Here is a 20568-nt window from a genome sequence, read left to right as displayed (position 1 = left end):
TGGTTTCAGACCAGTTCTACAGTCTGAACACTGGTTCTAGACCAGTTATACAGTCTGAACACTGGTTCCAGACCAGTTCTACAGCCTGAACACTGGTTTCAGACCAGTTCTACAGTCTGAACACTGGTTCTAGACCAGTTCTACAGTCTGAACACTGGTTTCAGACCAGTTCTATAGCCTGAAAACTGGTTCCAGACGAGTTCTACAGTCTGAACACTGGTTCTAGACCAGTTCTACAGTCTGAACACTGGTTCTAGACCAGTTCTACAACCTGAACACTGGTTCTAGACCAGTTCTACAGTCTGAACACTGGTTCCAGACAAGTTCTACAACCTGAACACTGGTTCCAGACCAGTTGTATAGCCTGAACACTGGTTTCAGACCAGTTCTACAGCCTGAACACTGGTTTCAGACCAGTTCTATAGCCTGAACACTGGTTTCAGACCAGTTCTACAGCCTGAACACTGGTTTCAGACCAGTTCTACAGATTGGTTTCAGACCAGTTCTACAGACTGAACACTGGTTTCAGACCAGTTCTATAGCCTGAACACTGGTTTCAGACCAGTTCTACAGCCTGAACACTGGTTTCAGACCAGTTCTACAGACTGAACACTGGTTTCAGACCAGTTCTAAAGCCTCAACACTGGTTTCAGACCAGTTCTACAGCCTGAACACTGGTTTCAGACCAGTTCTACAGCCTGAACACTGGTTTCAGACCAGTTCTATAACCTGAACACTGGTTTCAGACCAGTTCTACAGCCTGAACACTGGTTTCAGACCAGTTCTACAGTCTGAACACTGATTCTAGACCAGTTCTACAGTCTGAACACTGGTTCCGGACCAGTTCTACAGACTGAACACTGGTTTCAGACCAGTTCTATAACCTGAACACTGGTTTCAGACCAGTTCTACAGCCTGAACACTGGTTTCAGACCAGTTCTACAGCCTGAACACTGGTTTCAGACCAGTTCTACAGTCTGAACACTGGTTCTAGACCAGTTCTACAGTCTGAACATTGGTTCCGGACCAGTTCTACAGACTGAACACTGGTTCCAGACCAGTTCTAATGCCTGAACACTGGTTTCAGACCAGTTCTACAGCCTGAACACTGGTTTCAGACCAGTTCTACAGTCTGAACACTGGTTCTAGACCAGTTCTACAACCTGAACACTGGTTCTAGACCAGTTCTACAGTCTGAACACTGGTTCCAGACAAGTTCTACAACCTGAACACTGGTTCCAGACCAGTTCTATAGCCTGAACACTGGTTTCAGACCAGTTCTACAGCCTGAACACTGGTTTCAGACCAGTTCTATAGCCTGAACACTGGTTTCAGACCAGTTCTATAGCCTGAACACTGGTTTCAGACCAGTTCTACAGCCTGAACACTGGTTTCAGACCAGTTCTCCAGACTGGTTTCAGACCAGTTCTATAGCCTGAACACTGGTTTCAGACCAGTTCTATAGCCTGAACACTGGTTTCAGACCAGTTCTACAGCCTGAACACTGGTTTCAGACCAGTTCTACAGACTGAACACTGGTTTCAGACCAGTTCTACAGCCTGAACACTGGTTTCAGACCAGTTCTACAGCCTGAACACTGGTTTCAGACCAGTTCTACAGCCTGAACACTGGTTTCAGACCAGTTCTATAACCTGAACACTGGTTTCAGACCAGTTCTACAGCCTGAACACTGGTTTCAGACCAGTTCTACAGCCTGAACACTGGTTTCAGACCAGTTCTACAGTCTGAACACTGGTTCTAGACCAGTTCTACAGTCTGAACACTGGTTCCAGACCAGTTCTACAACCTGAACACTGGTTCCAGACAAGTTCTACAACCTGAACACTGGTTCCAGACCAGTTCTATAGCCTGAACACTGGTTTCAGACCAGTTCTACAGCCTGAACACTGGTTTCAGACCAGTTCTATAGCCTGAACACTGGTTTCAGACCAGTTCTACAGCCTGAACACTGGTTTCAGACCAGTTCTATAGCCTGAACACTGGTTTCAGACCAGTTCTATAGCCTGAACACTGGTTTCAGACCAGTTCTATAACCTGAACACTGGTTTCAGACCAGTTCTACAGCCTGAACACTGGTTTCAGACCAGTTCTACAGTCTGAACACTGGTTCTAGACCAGTTCTACAGTCTGAACACTGGTTCCAGACCAGTTCTATAGCCTGAACACCGGTTTCAGACCAGTTCTACAGCCTGAACACTGGTTTCAGACCAGTTGTACAGACGGGTTTCAGACCAGTTCTACAACCTGAACACGGGTTTCAGACCAGTTCTATAGCCTGAACACTGGTTTCAGACCAGTTATACAGACTGATCACTGGTTTCAGACCAGTTCTACAGCCTGAACACTGGTTTCAGACCAGTTCTATAGCCTGAACCTTGGTTTCAGACCAGTTCTACAGCCTGAACACTGGTTTCAGACCAGTTCTACAGCCTGAACACTGGTTTCAGACCAGTTCTATAGCCTGAACACTGGTTTCAGACCAGTTCTACAGACTGAACACTGGTTTCAGACCAGTTCTACAGACTGAACACTGGTTTCAGACCAGTTCTACAACATGAACACTGGTTCCAGACCAGTTCTATAGCCTGAACACTGGTGTCAGACCAGTTCTACAGCCTGAACACTGGTTTCAGACCAGTTCTACAGCCTGAACACTGGTTTCAGACCAGTTCTACAGACTGAACACTGGTTTCAGACCAGTTCTACAGACTGAACACTGGTTTCAGACCAGTTCTACAGCCTGAACACTGGTTTCAGACCAGTTCTACAGCCTGAACACTGGTTTCAGACCAGTTCTACAGCCTGAACACTGGTTTCAGACCAGTTCTCCAGACTGGTTTCAGACCAGTTCTACAGACTGAACACTGGTTTCAGACCAGTTCTATAGCCTGAACACTGGTTTCAGACCAGTTCTACAGCCTGAACACTGGTTTCAGACCAGTTCTACAGACTGAACACTGGTTTCAGACCAGTTCTACAGCCTGAACACTGGTTTCAGACCAGTTCTACAGCCTGAACACTGGTTTCAGACCAGTTCTACAGCCTGAACACTGGTTTCAGACCAGTTCTATAGCCTGAACACTGGTTTCAGACCAGTTCTACAGCCTGAACACTGGTTTCAGACCAGTTCTCCAGACTGGTTTCAGACCAGTTCTACAGACTGAACACTGGTTTCAGACCAGTTCTATAGCCTGAACACTGGTTTCAGACCAGTTCTACAGCCTGAACACTGGTTTCAGACCAGTTCTACAGACTGAACACTGGTTTCAGACCAGTTCTACAGCCTGAACACTGGTTTCAGACCAGTTCTACAGCCTGAACACTGGTTTCAGACCAGTTCTACAGCCTGAACACTGGTTTCAGACCAGTTCTATAACCTGAACACTGGTTTCAGACCAGTTCTACAGCCTGAACACTGGTTTCAGACCAGTTCTACAGCCTGAACACTGGTTTCAGACCAGTTCTACAGTCTGAACACTGGTTCTAGACCAGTTCTACAGTCTGAACACTGGTTCCAGACCAGTTCTACAACCTGAACACTGGTTCCAGACCAGTTCTACAACCTGAACACTGGTTTCAGACCAGTTCTACAGCCTGAACACTGGTTTCAGACCAGTTCGACAGTCTGAACACTGGTTCTAGACCAGTTCTACAACCTGAACACTGGTTCTAGACCAGTTCTACAGTCTGAACACTGGTTCCAGACAAGTTCTACAACCTGAACACTGGTTCCAGACCAGTTCTATAGCCTGAACACTGGTTTCAGACCAGTTCTACAGCCTGAACACTGGTTTCAGACCAGTTCTATAGCCTGAACACTGGTTTCAGACCAGTTCTACAGCCTGAACACTGGTTTCAGACCAGTTCTCCAGACTGGTTTGAGACCAGTTCTACAGACTGAACACTGGTTTCAGACCAGTTCTATAGCCTGAACACTGGTTTCAGACCAGTTCTACAGCCTGAACACTGGTTTCAGACCAGTTCTACAGACTGAACACTGGTTTCAGACCAGTTCTACAGCCTGAACACTGGTTTCAGACCAGTTCTACAGCCTGAACACTGGTTTCAGACCAGTTCTACAGCCTGAACACTGGTTTCAGACCAGTTCTATAACCTGAACACTGGTTTCAGACCAGTTCTACAGCCTGAACACTGGTTTCAGACCAGTTCTACAGCCTGAACACTGGTTTCAGACCAGTTCTACAGTCTGAACACTGGTTCTAGACCAGTTCTACAGTCTGAACACTGGTTCCAGACCAGTTCTACAACCTGAACACTGGTTCCAGACCAGTTCTACAGCCTGAACACTGGTTTCAGACCAGTTCTACAGCCTGAACACTGGTTTCAGACCAGTTCTATAGCCTGAACACTGGTTCCAGACCAGTTCTACAGCCTGAACACTGGTTTCAGACCAGTTCTACAACCTGAACACTGGTTCTAGACCAGTTCTACAGTCTGAACACTGGTTCCAGACAAGTTCTACAACCTGAACACTGGTTCCAGACCAGTTCTATAGCCTGAACACTGGTTTCAGACCAGTTCTACAGCCTGAACACTGGTTTCAGACCAGTTCTATAGCCTGAACACTGGTTTCAGACCAGTTCTACAGCCTGAACACTGGTTTCAGACCAGTTCTACAGACTGGTTTCAGACCAGTTCTACAGACTGAACACTGGTTTCAGACCAGTTCTACAGACTGAACACTGGTTTCAGACCAGTTCTATAGCCTGAACACTGGTTTCAGACCAGTTCTACAGCCTGAACACTGGTTTCAGACCAGTTCTACAGACTGAACACTGGTTTCAGACCAGTTCTACAGCCTGAACACTGGTTTCAGACCAGTTCTACAGCCTGAACACTGGTTTCAGACCAGTTCTATAACCTGAACACTGGTTTCAGACCAGTTCTACAGCCTGAACACTGGTTTCAGACCAGTTCTACAGCCTGAACACTGGTTTCAGACCAGTTCTACAGCCTGAACACTGGTTTCAGACCAGTTCTATAGCCTGAACACTGGTTTCAGACCAGTTCTATAACCTGAACACTGGTTTCAGACCAGTTCTACAGCCTGAACACTGGTTTCAGACCAGTTCTACAGTCTGAACACTGGTTCTAGACCAGTTCTCCAGACTGGTTTCAGACCAGTTCTACAGACTGAACACTGGTTTCAGACCAGTTCTATAGCCTGAACACTGGTTTCAGACCAGTTCTACAGCCTGAACACTGGTTTCAGACCAGTTCTACAGACTGAACACTGGTTTCAGACCAGTTCTACAGCCTGAACACTGGTTTCAGACCAGTTCTACAGCCTGAACACTGGTTTCAGACCAGTTCTACAGCCTGAACACTGGTTTCAGACCAGTTCTATAACCTGAACACTGGTTTCAGACCAGTTCTACAGCCTGAACACTGGTTTCAGACCAGTTCTACAGCCTGAACACTGGTTTCAGACCAGTTCTACAGTCTGAACACTGGTTCTAGACCAGTTCTACAGTCTGAACACTGGTTCCAGACCAGTTCTACAACCTGAACACTGGTTCCAGACAAGTTCTACAACCTGAACACTGGTTCCAGACCAGTTCTATAGCCTGAACACTGGTTTCAGACCAGTTCTACAGCCTGAACACTGGTTTCAGACCAGTTCTATAGCCTGAACACTGGTTTCAGACCAGTTCTACAGCCTGAACACTGGTTTCAGACCAGTTCTACAGACTGGTTTCAGACCAGTTCTACAGACTGAACACTGGTTTCAGACCAGTTCTACAGACTGAACACTGGTTTCAGACCAGTTCTACAGACTGAACACTGGTTTCAGACCAGTTCTATAGCCTGAACACTGGTTTCAGACCAGTTCTACAGCCTGAACACTGGTTTCAGACCAGTTCTACAGACTGAACACTGGTTTCAGACCAGTTCTACAGCCTGAACACTGGTTTAAGACCAGTTCTACAGCCTGAACACTGGTTTCAGACCAGTTCTATAGCCTGAACACTGGTTTCAGACCAGTTCTATAACCTGAACACTGGTTTCAGACCAGTTCTACAGCCTGAACACTGGTTTCAGACCAGTTCTACAGTCTGAACACTGGTTCTAGACCAGTTCTACAGTCTGAACACTGGTTCCAGACCAGTTCTATAGCCTGAACACCGGTTTCAGACCAGTTCTACAGCCTGAACACTGGTTTCAGACCAGTTGTACAGACGGGATTCAGACCAGTTCTACAACCTGAACACGGGTTTCAGACCAGTTCTATAGCCTGAACACTGGTTTCAGACCAGTTCTACAGACTGATCACTGGTTTCAGACCAGTTCTACAGCCTGAACACTGGTTTCAGACCAGTTCTATAGCCTGAACCTTGGTTTCAGACCAGTTCTACAGCCTGAACACTGGTTTCAGACCAGTTCTACAGCCTGAACACTGGTTTCAGACCAGTTCTATAGCCTGAACACTGGTTTCAGACCAGTTCTACAGACTGAACACTGGTTTCAGACCAGTTCTACAGACTGAACACTGGTTTCAGACCAGTTCTACAACATGAACACTGGTTCCAGACCAGTTCTACAGCCTGAACACTGGTGTCAGACCAGTTCTACAGCCTGAACACTGGTTTCAGACCAGTTCTACAGCCTGAACACTGGTTTCAGACCAGTTCTACAGACTGAACACTGGTTTCAGACCAGTTCTACAGCCTGAACACTGGTTTCAGACCAGTTCTACAGCCTGAACACTGGTTTCAGACCAGTTCTACAGCCTGAACACTGGTTTCAGACCAGTTCTACAGCCTGAACACTGGTTTCAGACCAGTTCTCCAGACTGGTTTCAGACCAGTTCTACAGACTGAACACTGGTTTCAGACCAGTTCTATAGCCTGAACACTGGTTTCAGACCAGTTCTACAGCCTGAACACTGGTTTCAGACCAGTTCTACAGACTGAACACTGGTTTCAGACCAGTTCTACAGCCTGAACACTGGTTTCAGACCAGTTCTACAGCCTGAACACTGGTTTCAGACCAGTTCTACAGACTGAACACTGGTTTCAGACCAGTTCTACAGCCTGAACACTGGTTTCAGACCAGTTCTACAGCCTGAACACTGGTTTCAGACCAGTTCTACAGCCTGAACACTGGTTTCAGACCAGTTCTACAGCCTGAACACTGGTTTCAGACCAGTTCTCCAGACTGGTTTCAGACCAGTTCTACAGACTGAACACTGGTTTCAGACCAGTTCTATAGCCTGAACACTGGTTTCAGACCAGTTCTACAGCCTGAACACTGGTTTCAGACCAGTTCTACAGACTGAACACTGGTTTCAGACCAGTTCTACAGCCTGAACACTGGTTTCAGACCAGTTCTACAGCCTGAACACTGGTTTCAGACCAGTTCTACAGCCTGAACACTGGTTTCAGACCAGTTCTATAACCTGAACACTGGTTTCAGACCAGTTCTACAGCCTGAACACTGGTTTCAGACCAGTTCTACAGCCTGAACACTGGTTTCAGACCAGTTCTACAGCCTGAACACTGGTTTCAGACCAGTTCTACAGTCTGAACACTGGTTCTAGACCAGTTATACAGTCTGAACACTGGTTCCAGACCAGTTCTACAGCCTGAACACTGGTTTCAGACCAGTTCTACAGTCTGAACACTGGTTCTAGACCAGTTCTACAGTCTGAACACTGGTTTCAGACCAGTTCTATAGCCTGAAAACTGGTTCCAGACGAGTTCTACAGTCTGAACACTGGTTCTAGACCAGTTCTACAGTCTGAACACTGGTTCTAGACCAGTTCTACAACCTGAACACTGGTTCTAGACCAGTTCTACAGTCTGAACACTGGTTCCAGACCAGTTCTACAACCTGAACACTGGTTCCAGACCAGTTGTATAGCCTGAACACTGGTTTCAGACCAGTTCTACAGCCTGAACACTGGTTTCAGACCAGTTCTATAGCCTGAACACTGGTTTCAGACCAGTTCTACAGCCTGAACACTGGTTTCAGACCAGTTCTACAGATTGGTTTCAGACCAGTTCTACAGACTGAACACTGGTTTCAGACCAGTTCTATAGCCTGAACACTGGTTTCAGACCAGTTCTACAGCCTGAACACTGGTTTCAGACCAGTTCTACAGACTGAACACTGGTTTCAGACCAGTTCTAAAGCCTCAACACTGGTTTCAGACCAGTTCTACAGCCTGAACACTGGTTTCAGACCAGTTCTACAGCCTGAACACTGGTTTCAGACCAGTTCTATAACCTGAACACTGGTTTCAGACCAGTTCTACAGCCTGAACACTGGTTTCAGACCAGTTCTACAGTCTGAACACTGATTCTAGACCAGTTCTACAGTCTGAACACTGGTTCCGGACCAGTTCTACAGACTGAACACTGGTTTCAGACCAGTTCTATAACCTGAACACTGGTTTCAGACCAGTTCTACAGCCTGAACACTGGTTTCAGACCAGTTCTACAGCCTGAACACTGGTTTCAGACCAGTTCTACAGTCTGAACACTGGTTCTAGACCAGTTCTACAGTCTGAACATTGGTTCCGGACCAGTTCTACAGACTGAACACTGGTTCCAGACCAGTTCTAATGCCTGAACACTGGTTTCAGACCAGTTCTACAGCCTGAACACTGGTTTCAGACCAGTTCTATAGTCTGAACACTGGTTCTAGACCAGTTCTACAACCTGAACACTGGTTCTAGACCAGTTCTACAGTCTGAACACTGGTTCCAGACAAGTTCTACAACCTGAACACTGGTTCCAGACCAGTTCTATAGCCTGAACACTGGTTTCAGACCAGTTCTACAGCCTGAACACTGGTTTCAGACCAGTTCTATAGCCTGAACACTGGTTTCAGACCAGTTCTACAGCCTGAACACTGGTTTCAGACCAGTTCTCCAGACTGGTTTCAGACCAGTTCTACAGACTGAACACTGGTTTCAGACCAGTTCTATAGCCTGAACACTGGTTTCAGACCAGTTCTACAGCCTGAACACTGGTTTCAGACCAGTTCTACAGACTGAACACTGGTTTCAGACCAGTTCTACAGCCTGAACACTGGTTTCAGACCAGTTCTACAGCCTGAACACTGGTTTCAGACCAGTTCTACAGCCTGAACACTGGTTTCAGACCAGTTCTATAACCTGAACACTGGTTTCAGACCAGTTCTACAGCCTGAACACTGGTTTCAGACCAGTTCTACAGCCTGAACACTGGTTTCAGACCAGTTCTACAGTCTGAACACTGGTTCTAGACCAGTTCTACAGCCTGAACACTGGTTCCAGACCAGTTCTACAACCTGAACACTGGTTCCAGACCAGTTCTACAGCCTGAACACTGGTTTCAGACCAGTTCTACAGCCTGAACACTGGTTTCAGACCAGTTCTATAGCCTGAACACTGGTTCCAGACCAGTTCTACAGCCTGAACACTGGTTTCAGACCAGTTCTACAACCTGAACACTGGTTCTAGACCAGTTCTACAGTCTGAACACTGGTTCCAGACAAGTTCTACAACCTGAACACTGGTTCCAGACCAGTTCTATAGCCTGAACACTGGTTTCAGACCAGTTCTACAGCCTGAACACTGGTTTCAGACCAGTTCTATAGCCTGAACACTGGTTTCAGACCAGTTCTACAGCCTGAACACTGGTTTCAGACCAGTTCTACAGACTGGTTTCAGACCAGTTCTACAGACTGAACACTGGTTTCAGACCAGTTCTACAGACTGAACACTGGTTTCAGACCAGTTCTATAGCCTGAACACTGGTTTCAGACCAGTTCTACAGCCTGAACACTGGTTTCAGACCAGTTCTACAGACTGAACACTGGTTTCAGACCAGTTCTACAGCCTGAACACTGGTTTCAGACCAGTTCTACAGCCTGAACACTGGTTTCAGACCAGTTCTATAGCCTGAACACTGGTTTCAGACCAGTTCTATAACCTGAACACTGGTTTCAGACCAGTTCTACAGCCTGAACACTGGTTTCAGACCAGTTCTACAGTCTGAACACTGGTTCTAGACCAGTTCTACAGTCTGAACACTGGTTCCAGACCAGTTCTACAGCCTGAACACTGGTTTAAGACCAGTTCTAAAGACTGAACACTGGTTTCAGACCAGTTCTACAGACTGAACACTGGTTTCAGACCAGTTCTACAGACTGAACACTGGTTTCAGACCAGTTCTATAGCCTGAACACTGGTTTCAGACCAGTTCTACAGCCTGAACACTGGTTTCAGACCAGTTCTACAGCCTGAACACTGGTTTCAGACCAGTTCTACAGCCTGAACACTGGTTTCAGACCAGTTCTACAGACTGAACACTGGTTTCAGACCAGTTCTACAGCCTGAACACTGGTTTCAGACCAGTTCTACAGCCTGAACACTGGTTTCAGACCAGTTCTACAGTCTGAACACTGGTTCTAGACCAGTTCTACAGTCTGAACACTGGTTCCGGACCAGTTCTACAGACTGAACACTGGTTCCAGACCAGTTCTACAGCCTGAACACTGGTTTCAGACCAGTTCTACAGCCTGAACACTGGTTTCAGACCAGTTCTACAGCCTGAACACTGGTTTCAGACCAGTTCAACAGCCTGAACACTGGTTTCAGACCAGTTCTACAGCCTGAACACTGGTTTCAGACCAGTTCTACAGCCTGAACACTGGTTTCAGACCAGTTCTACAGCCTGAACACTGGTTTCAGACCAGTTCAACAGCCTGAACACTGGTTTCAGACCAGTTCTACAGCCTGAACACTGGTTTCAGACCAGTTCTACAGACTGAACACTGGTTTCAGACCAGTTCTACAGCCTGAACACTGGTTTCAGACCAGTTCTACAGCCTGAACACTGGTTTCAGACCAGTTCTACAGTCTGAACACTGGTTCTAGACCAGTTCTACAGTCTGAACACTGGTTCCGGACCAGTTCTACAGACTGAACACTGGTTCCAGACCAGTTCTATAGCCTGAACACTGGTTTCAGACCAGTTCTACAGCCTGAACACTGGTTTCAGACCAGTTCTACAGACTGAACACTGGTTTCAGACCAGTTCTATAGACTGAACACTGGTTTCAGACCAGTTCTATAGCCTGAACACTGGTTTCAGACCAGTTCTACAGACTGAACACTGGTTTCAGACCAGTTCTACAGCCTGAACACTGGTTTCAGACCAGTTCTACAGCCTGAACACTGGTTTCAGACCAGTTCTACAGCCTGAACACTGGTTTCAGACCAGTTCTACAGACTGAACACTGGTTTCAGACCAGTTCTACAACCTGAACACTGGTTCCAGACCAGTTCTATAGCCTGAACACTGGTTCCAGACCAGTTCTACAGCCTGAACACTGGTTTCAGACCAGTTCTACAGCCTGAACACTGGTTTCAGACCAGTTGTACAGACTGAACACTGGTTTCAGACCAGTTCTACAACCTGAACACTGGTTTCAGACCAGTTCTACAGCCTGAATACTGGTTTCAGACCAGTTCTACAACCTGAACACTGGTTCCAGACCAGTTCTACAGCCTGCACACTGGTTTCAGACCAGTTCTACAGCCTGAACACTGGTTTAAGACCAGTTCTAAAGACTGAACACTGGTTTCAGACCAGTTCTACAGACTGAACACTGGTTTCAGACCAGTTCTACAGACTGAACACTGGTTTCAGACCAGTTCTATAGCCTGAACACTGGTTTCAGACCAGTTCTACAGCCTGAACACTGGTTTCAGACCAGTTCTACAGACTGAACACTGGTTTCAGACCAGTTCTACAGCCTGAACACTGGTTTCAGACCAGTTCTACAGACTGAACACTGGTTTCAGACCAGTTCTACAGCCTGAACACTGGTTTCAGACCAGTTCTACAGCCTGAACACTGGTTCCAGACCAGTTCTACAGCCTGAACACTGGTTTCAGACCAGTTCTACAGCCTGAACACTGGTTTCAGACCAGTTGTACAGACTGAACACTGGTTTCAGACCAGTTCTACAACCTTAACACTGGTTTCAGACCAGTTCTACAGCCTGAATACTGGTTTCAGACCAGTTCTACAACCTGAACACTGGTTCCAGACCAGTTCTACAGCCTGAACACTGGTTTCAGACCAGTTCTACAGCCTGAACACTGGTTTAAGACCAGTTCTAAAGACTGAACACTGGCTTCAGACCAGTTCTACAGACTGAACACTGGTTTCAGACCAGTTCTACAGACTGAACACTGGTTTCAGACCAGTTCTATAGCCTGAACACTGGTTTCAGACCAGTTCTACAGACTGAACACTGGTTTCAGACCAGTTCTACAGACTGAACACTGGTTTCAGACCAGTTCTACAGCCTGAACACTGGTTTCAGACCAGTTCTACAGACTGAACACTGGTTTCAGACCAGTTCTACAGCCTGAACACTGGTTTCAGACCAGTTCTATAACCTGAACACTGGTTTCAGACCAGTTCTACAGCCTGAACACTGGTTTCAGACCAGTTCTACAGCCTGAACACTGGTTTCAGACCAGTTCTACAGTCTGAACACTGGTTCTAGACCAGTTCTACAGTCTGAACACTGGTTCCAGACCAGTTCTACAGCCTGAACACTGGTTCCAGACCAGTTCTACAGCCTGAACACTGGTTTCAGACCAGTTCTACAGCCTGAACACTGGTTTCAGACCAGTTCTACAGCCTGAACACTGGTTTCAGACCAGTTCTACAGCCTGAACACTGGTTTCAGACCAGTTCTACAGCCTGAACACTGGTTTCAGACCAGTTCTACAACCTGAACACTGGTTTCAGACCAGTTCTATAGCCTGAACACTGGTTTCAGACCAGTTCTACAGCCTGAACACTGGTTTCAGACCAGTTCTACAGACTGAACACTGGTTTCAGACCAGTTCTACAACCTGAACACTGGTTCCAGACCAGTTCTATAGCCTGAACACTGGTGTCAGACCAGTTCTACAGCCTGAACACTGGTTTCAGACCAGTTCTACAGCCTGAACACTGGTTTCAGAACAGTTCTACAGCCTGAACACTGGTTTCAGACCAGTTCTACAGACTTGTTTCAGACCAGTTCTACAGCCTGAACACTGGTTTCAGACCAGTTCTACAGCCTGAAAACTGGTTTCAGACCAGTTCTACAGCCTGAACACTGGTTTCAGACCAGTTCTATAGCCTGAACACTGGTTTCAGACCAGTTCTACAGCCTGAACACTGGTTTCAGACCAGTTCTACAGCCTGAACACTGGTTTCAGACCAGTTCTACAGCCTGAACACTGGTTTCAGACCAGTTCTACAGCCTGAACACTGGTTTCAGACCAGTTCTATAGCCTGAACACTGGTTTCAGACCAGTTCTACAACCTGAACACTGGTTTCAGACCAGTTCTACAGCCTGAACACTGGTTTCAGACCAGTTCTATAACCTGAACACTGGTTTCAGACCAGTTCTACAGCCTGAACACTGGTTTCAGACCAGTTCTACAGCCTGAACACTGGTTTCAGACCAGTTCTACAGCCTGAACACTGGTTTCAGACCAGTTCTACAGTCTGAACACTGGTTCTAGACCAGTTCTACAGTCTGAACACTGGTTCCAGACCAGTTCTACAGCCTGAACACTGGTTCCAGACCAGTTCTACAGCCTGAACACTGGTTTCAGACCAGTTCTACAGCCTGAACACTGGTTTCAGACCAGTTCTACAGCCTGAACACTGGTTTCAGACCAGTTCTACAGCCTGAACACTGGTTTCAGACCAGTTCTACAGCCTGAACACTGGTTCTAGACCAGTTCTACAGTCTGAACACTGGTTCCGGACCAGTTCTACAGACTGAACACTGGTTCCGGACCAGTTCTACAGCCTGAACACTGGTTTCAGACCAGTTCTACAGCCTGAACACTGGTTTCAGACCAGTTCTACAACCTGAACACTGGTTCCAGACCAGTTCTACAGCCTGAACACTGGTGTCAGACCAGTTCTATAGCCTGAACACTGGTTTCAGACCAGTTCTACAGCCTGAACACTGGTTTCAGACCAGTTCTACAGACTGGTTTCAGACCAGTTCTACAGCCTGAACACTGGTTTCAGACCAGTTCTACAGCCTGAACACTGGTTTCAGACCAGTTCTACAGCCTGAACACTGGTTTCAGACCAGTTCTACAGACTGAACACTGGTTTCAGACCAGTTCTACAGCCTGAACACTGGTTTCAGACCAGTTCTACAGCCTGAACACTGGTTTCAGACCAGTTCTACAGCCTGAACACTGGTTTCAGACCAGTTCTATAACCTGAACACTGGTTTCAGACCAGTTCTACAGCCTGAACACTGGTTTCAGACCAGTTCTACAGCCTGAACACTGGTTTCAGACCAGTTCTACAGTCTGAACACTGGTTCTAGACCAGTTCTACAGTCTGAACACTGGTTCCAGACCAGTTCTACAGCCTGAACACTGGTTCCAGACCAGTTCTACAGCCTGAACACTGGTTTCAGACCAGTTCTACAGCCTGAACACTGGTTTCAGACCAGTTCTACAGCCTGAACACTGGTTTCAGACCAGTTCTACAGCCTGAACACTGGTTTCAGACCAGTTCTACAGCCTGAACACTGGTTTCAGACCAGTTCTACAACCTGAACACTGGTTTCAGACCAGTTCTATAGCCTGAACACTGGTTTCAGACCAGTTCTACAGCCTGAACACTGGTTTCAGACCAGTTCTACAGACTGAACACTGGTTTCAGACCAGTTCTACAACCTGAACACTGGTTCCAGACCAGTTCTATAGCCTGAACACTGGTGTCAGACCAGTTCTACAGCCTGAACACTGGTTTCAGACCAGTTCTACAGCCTGAACACTGGTTTCAGAACAGTTCTACAGCCTGAACACTGGTTTCAGACCAGTTCTACAGACTTGTTTCAGACCAGTTCTACAGCCTGAACACTGGTTTCAGACCAGTTCTACAGCCTGAAAACTGGTTTCAGACCAGTTCTACAGCCTGAACACTGGTTTCAGACCAGTTCTATAGCCTGAACACTGGTTTCAGACCAGTTCTACAGCCTGAACACTGGTTTCAGACCAGTTCTACAGCCTGAACACTGGTTTCAGACCAGTTCTACAGCCTGAACACTGGTTTCAGACCAGTTCTACAGCCTGAACACTGGTTTCAGACCAGTTCTATAGCCTGAACACTGGTTTCAGACCAGTTCTACAACCTGAACACTGGTTTCAGACCAGTTCTACAGCCTGAACACTGGTTTCAGACCAGTTCTATAACCTGAACACTGGTTTCAGACCAGTTCTACAGCCTGAACACTGGTTTCAGACCAGTTCTACAGCCTGAACACTGGTTTCAGACCAGTTCTACAGCCTGAACACTGGTTTCAGACCAGTTCTACAGTCTGAACACTGGTTCTAGACCAGTTCTACAGTCTGAACACTGGTTCCAGACCAGTTCTACAGCCTGAACACTGGTTCCAGACCAGTTCTACAGCCTGAACACTGGTTTCAGACCAGTTCTACAGCCTGAACACTGGTTTCAGACCAGTTCTACAGCCTGAACACTGGTTTCAGACCAGTTCTACAGCCTGAACACTGGTTCTAGACCAGTTCTACAGTCTGAACACTGGTTCCGGACCAGTTCTACAGACTGAACACTGGTTCCGGACCAGTTCTACAGCCTGAACACTGGTTTCAGACCAGTTCTACAGCCTGAACACTGGTTTCAGACCAGTTCTACAACCTGAACACTGGTTCCAGACCAGTTCTACAGCCTGAACACTGGTGTCAGACCAGTTCTATAGCCTGAACACTGGTTTCAGACCAGTTCTACAGCCTGAACACTGGTTTCAGACCAGTTCTACAGACTGGTTTCAGACCAGTTCTACAGCCTGAACACTGGTTTCAGACCAGTTCTACAGCCTGAACACTGGTTTCAGACCAGTTCTACAGCCTGAACACTGGTTTCAGACCAGTTCTACAGACTGAACACTGGTTTCAGACCAGTTCTACAGCCTGAACACTGGTTTCAGACCAGTTCTACAGCCTGAACACTGGTTTCAGACCAGTTCTACAACCTTAACACTGGTTTCAGACCAGTTCTACAGCCTGAACACTGGTTTCAGACCAGTTCTACAGACTGAACACTGGTTTCAGACCAGTTCTACAACCTGAACACTGGTTCCAGACCAGTTCTATAGCCTGAACACTGGTTTCAGACCAGTTCTACAGCCTGAACACTGGTTTAAGACCAGTTCTACAGACTGAACACTGGTTTCAGACCAGTTCTACAACCTGAACACTGGTTTCAGACCAGTTCTACAGCCTGAACACTGGTTTCAGACCAGTTCTACAGCCTGAACACTGGTTTCAGACCAGTTCTACAGACTGAACACTGGTTTCAGACCAGTTCTACAACCTGAACACTGGTTCCAGACCAGTTCTATAGCCTGAACACTGGTGTCAGACCAGTTCTACAGCCTGAACACTGGTTTCAGACCAGTTCTACAGCCTGAACACTGGTTTCAGACCAGTTCTACAGCCTGAACACTGGTTTCAGACCAGTTCTACAGACTTGTTTCAGACCAGTTCTACAGCCTGAACACTGGTTTCAGACCAGTTCTACAGCCTGAAAACTGGTTTCAGACCAGTTCTACAGCCTGAACACTGGTTTCAGACCAGTTCTATAGCCTGAACACTGGTTTCAGACCAGTTCTACAGCCTGAACACTGGTTTCAGACCAGTTCTACAGCCTGAACACTGGTTTCAGACCAGTTCTACAGCCTGAACACTGGTTTCAGACCAGTTCTACAGCCTGAACACTGGTTTCAGACCAGTTCTATAGCCTGAACACTGGTTTCAGACCAGTTCTACAACCTGAACACTGGTTCCAGACCAGTTCTATAGCCTGAACACTGGTTTCAGACCAGTTCTATAGCCTGAACACTGGTTTCAGACCAGTTCTACAGCCTGAACACTGGTTTCAGACCAGTTCTACAGCCTGAACACTGGTTTCAGACCAGTTCTACAGCCTGAACACTGGTTTCAGACCAGTTCTACAGACTGAACACTGGTTTCAGACCAGTTCTATAGCCTGAACACTGGTTTCAGACCAGTTCTACAGCCTGAACACTGGTGAGCTTACCTGGTAGAAGGAGTGGAAGTTCCTCTCCCCCTCCTGCTGCTGGACCACCCTGGACTGAGACAGCAGACATGAACATCATCTTCCTCACTCACTGATAAAGGAGCCACTTTGTTACAGAGAATATCTGAAGTTTAACAGGTTCTAGAAGGTCCAGTAACCCGGTTCTGGAAGATCCTGCAGGTTAAATGGTAGCATGTCAGGGTATAAACCCTCCTCCTCTTCATCAGAACCTTCTGGTACCGGCTCCTCCTCTTCATCAGGACCTTCTGGTACCGGCTCCTCCTCTTCATCAGGACCTTCTGGTACCGGCTCCTCCTCTTCATCAGGACCTTCTGGTACCGGCTCCTCCTCTTCATCAGGACCTTCTGGTACCGGCTCCTCCTCTTCATCAGGACCTTCTGGTACCGGCTCCTCCTCTTCATCAGGACCTTCTGGTACCGGCTCCTCCTCTTCATCAGGACCTTCTGGTACCGGCTCCTCCTCTTCATCAGAACCTTCTGGTACCGGCTCCTCCTCTTCATCAGGACCCTGTGATGAAGACTCACCTTCTCCAGCAGGTAGTTGTTGATGTGTCCTCCGGTCGGGTCGCCGTTGAAGTTGAAGTTGATGTCCATGTACTTGCCGAAGCGGCTGGAGTTGTCGTTGCGGTTGGTCTTGGCGTTCCCGAAAGCCTCCAGGACACAGTTGGACTTCAGCAGCACGTTCTTCACACTGATCATGAAAACAGGAAGTGGGAGATGATTGGTGGACGTGAGCGCGCCACTGGGCAGGAGCAGGACCGTGCTCACCTCTCCACCTCGGCCCTCTGGCTGGGGTTCGTGATGGCTGCGATGTACTGCATGATGTATTTACTGGCTTCGGTTTTTCCCGCGCCGCTTTCTCCTGAAACACAAACATTCCCGGTTTACAGGATGGCAGACAGAAAATGACTTTTTAACCACAATATTTACAGAATTTAACGTGGTTAAATGTTGTGTTTCGGGTGAACAACGGAGGCTGAAGTGGATCCAACAGCTTGATGGGAAAATCTTCCACAAGGAGGAAATAAAAACTGAATCATGACAAATAAAACCAACTTCACTGAAACCAGTTGACAGTTGGCTGCTTTATTCATTTACTTTTTATTTATTTTCATTATTCGATTTCTTTTACATCTTGATAAAAAATTATTTCTGCCTTCGTCAAAGTATTTTATATTAATTCTTTCTGATGATTTGATGTTTAAATAAGTTATTCTACATTTTGATTATGTTTTTATTTATATTATTTAAAATAAATGAGAAGCATTATTAACGTTCTATATGGCTCTGTGTGTCCTTTGTTTTATATTCTATTAAAAGTCAGAATAACGGTGTGTTCAGACCAAACACCGAGCGTCAAAAGCGGCAGGTTTCCATGTAAAGTCTATGTGGAGGCGCGGCGAAAAGGCGGCGAGCTTTGTCGCGTCGCGTTTTGGGCGTTGGCGTTCCGCGCGTCAAAAGCCAAAGATGGCCAAAGCTGAACTTTTGCCGCTCGACGCGGGGCGTCAGCCAATCAGAGCGATCAGCTGCCAGCTCCTGGAGGATTCCTGTGGTGAACCCAGACACGGGGCTGAGACGCCGTTACTCCGTGTAATATTTAGGATAACCACTTTTCTCTCTGCTGAGCGCGGCTCTTGTTGCATTAACACTGACTATCACTGCCCTACGACGACATTCTCTAGCTTTATTTATTAAATAAAACCATGCCGCCTCTCTACTGCACCGCCATCATTCAGACTGACCGGAAGGAGAGCGCCGCCTCCCTCCTCTCTTTTCCGCCGCGTCTGCCGCTCGCTGCAGACAAGCGGCAGACAAGCGGCGGGAGCATCGGGAGCGTTTTGGGGGTCGGATATAAAAATGGCGGTTTAGTGACCAGCGTCGAGCGTTCAGCGTTTTGAGCGTTTGACGCCCAAAACGCGTTTGGTCTGAGCACACCGTAAAAACTAAATAATTGTCCTGTTTTTCATCATTCCTTTAGAAATCGGAAACAAAAAATAAAATTGAACGGAAAAACAAGCTTTTTTTAATGTAATAATTTGTCCGATTTATTCTATGCTCACCCTTGTCCAGTGCGTACAGCGTTTCCTTCCTACTCTCTGAATGTTTTTATTCTTAGTTGTGAAACGCCCTTCTAGTTGTTTCTGGTTTGTAGCAGTTCCCACTTTCTTTGCTTCTGTTTTTATTGACATTTTAAACTGAGACCAGACTATTCGGAGGCTGAGTTTACGGTATAAATGTCTGGAACTGACCTGAGATGACGATGCAGGTGTCTTTAGCTCGTCTCTTCATGGCCTTATAGGCAGCATCAGACACTGCGTACAGGTGAGGAGGGTTCTCGTACAGTTCCCGGCCCCGGTATGCATCAACGCTGTCTTTCCCATAAATGTCCATCTGCCTGTATGGATTAACGGAGACCACCACCTCTCCGATGTAGGTGTAGATCCGGCCCTTCTCGAACCTAACCAGAGAAAAACCCAGAATGGCTGCTGTTAGTAAGGCAAGTTTATGTCTACATTACAATCCTACAATATGGTGGATCAAAGCTCTTTACAGACATTAAAACATCAGAAAATAAGAAGCATAATGTCCAATCAAAAACGAGAGAAAGACAAAAGAAAGAATCGACAAGAACTATTAAAACCATGATGAAGTTCCACTTAAAGAAACAGGTCTTCAACCTGCTGGTCTGAGGCTTTCTGGGAGTTCCTTCTAGACGTGGGGCATAGAAGCTGAATGCAGCTTCTCCAGGTCTCGTTGCGACTCAGGGAACTGATGAAAGACCGGATCCAGATGACCCGAGGGGTCTGCGAGATTCATACTGGGTCAGGAACTCTAAAGTCTATCCTCTGGCGGACATGCAACCTGAGAAAAGACCTGGACTGATGTGGTTCAACCTCTTCGTCTTAGAGAGGACTCGACCTGTAAAGACCCCAGTACAGTAATCAAGCTGACTAAAGATAAGCCTGGACTGGTCTTTCCAGGTACCGCTGAGACATTAGATCTTCTACCCTTCATATATTCATAAGGTGGTAGTAGGTGAATTTTGTGATTCTCTTCATGTGTTTTTCAAAATTAAAGTCAGAGTTCAAAACTACACCCAACTTTCTGGCTTGGATGGTGGTTTTTAGTCCTGAGCCCATAGCTAGACCCTGATGTCTGGCCTGGTTGGTGGTTTCTAGTCCTGAGTCCATAGCTAGACCCCGATATCTGGCCTGGTTGGTGGTTTTTACGCCTCAGTCCATAGCTAGACCCAGATGTCTGGCCTGATTGGTGGTTTTTACACCTCAGTCCATAGCTAGACCCAGATGTCTGGTCTGATTGGTGGTTTTTACACCTCAGTCCATAGCTAGACCCAGATGTCTGGCCTGATTGGTGGTTTTTACACCTCAGTCCATAGCTAGACCCAGAT

General features: G+C 46.9%; 1 protein-coding gene across 1 annotated transcript in view; it reads right to left on the bottom strand.

Moving 5' to 3' along the window:
* Positions 1 to 19538, bottom strand: part of myo1g (myosin IG) — a gene marked incomplete at its 3' end in the record, with an annotated part of 142690 nt that extends 123152 nt beyond the window's left edge. The window contains exons 1-4 of the mRNA XM_079258826.1: positions 19409 to 19538; positions 17928 to 18021; positions 17685 to 17850; positions 17140 to 17193 (exon numbers count right to left, since the gene is read on the bottom strand). Coding sequence (XP_079114952.1) covers positions 17140 to 17193; positions 17685 to 17850; positions 17928 to 18021; positions 19409 to 19448 — 354 coding nt within the window. The 5' untranslated portion in view covers positions 19449 to 19538. The remainder of the gene's footprint in view (positions 1 to 17139; positions 17194 to 17684; positions 17851 to 17927; positions 18022 to 19408) is intronic.
* Between the last annotated feature and the right edge of the window lie 1030 nt (positions 19539 to 20568).

This window comes from Telmatherina bonti (assembly GCF_933228915.1).
Source record: "Telmatherina bonti genome assembly, chromosome: 19".
NCBI lineage: Eukaryota > Metazoa > Chordata > Actinopteri > Atheriniformes > Telmatherinidae > Telmatherina > Telmatherina bonti.
This window is presented reverse-complemented; position numbering and strand designations above follow the sequence as displayed.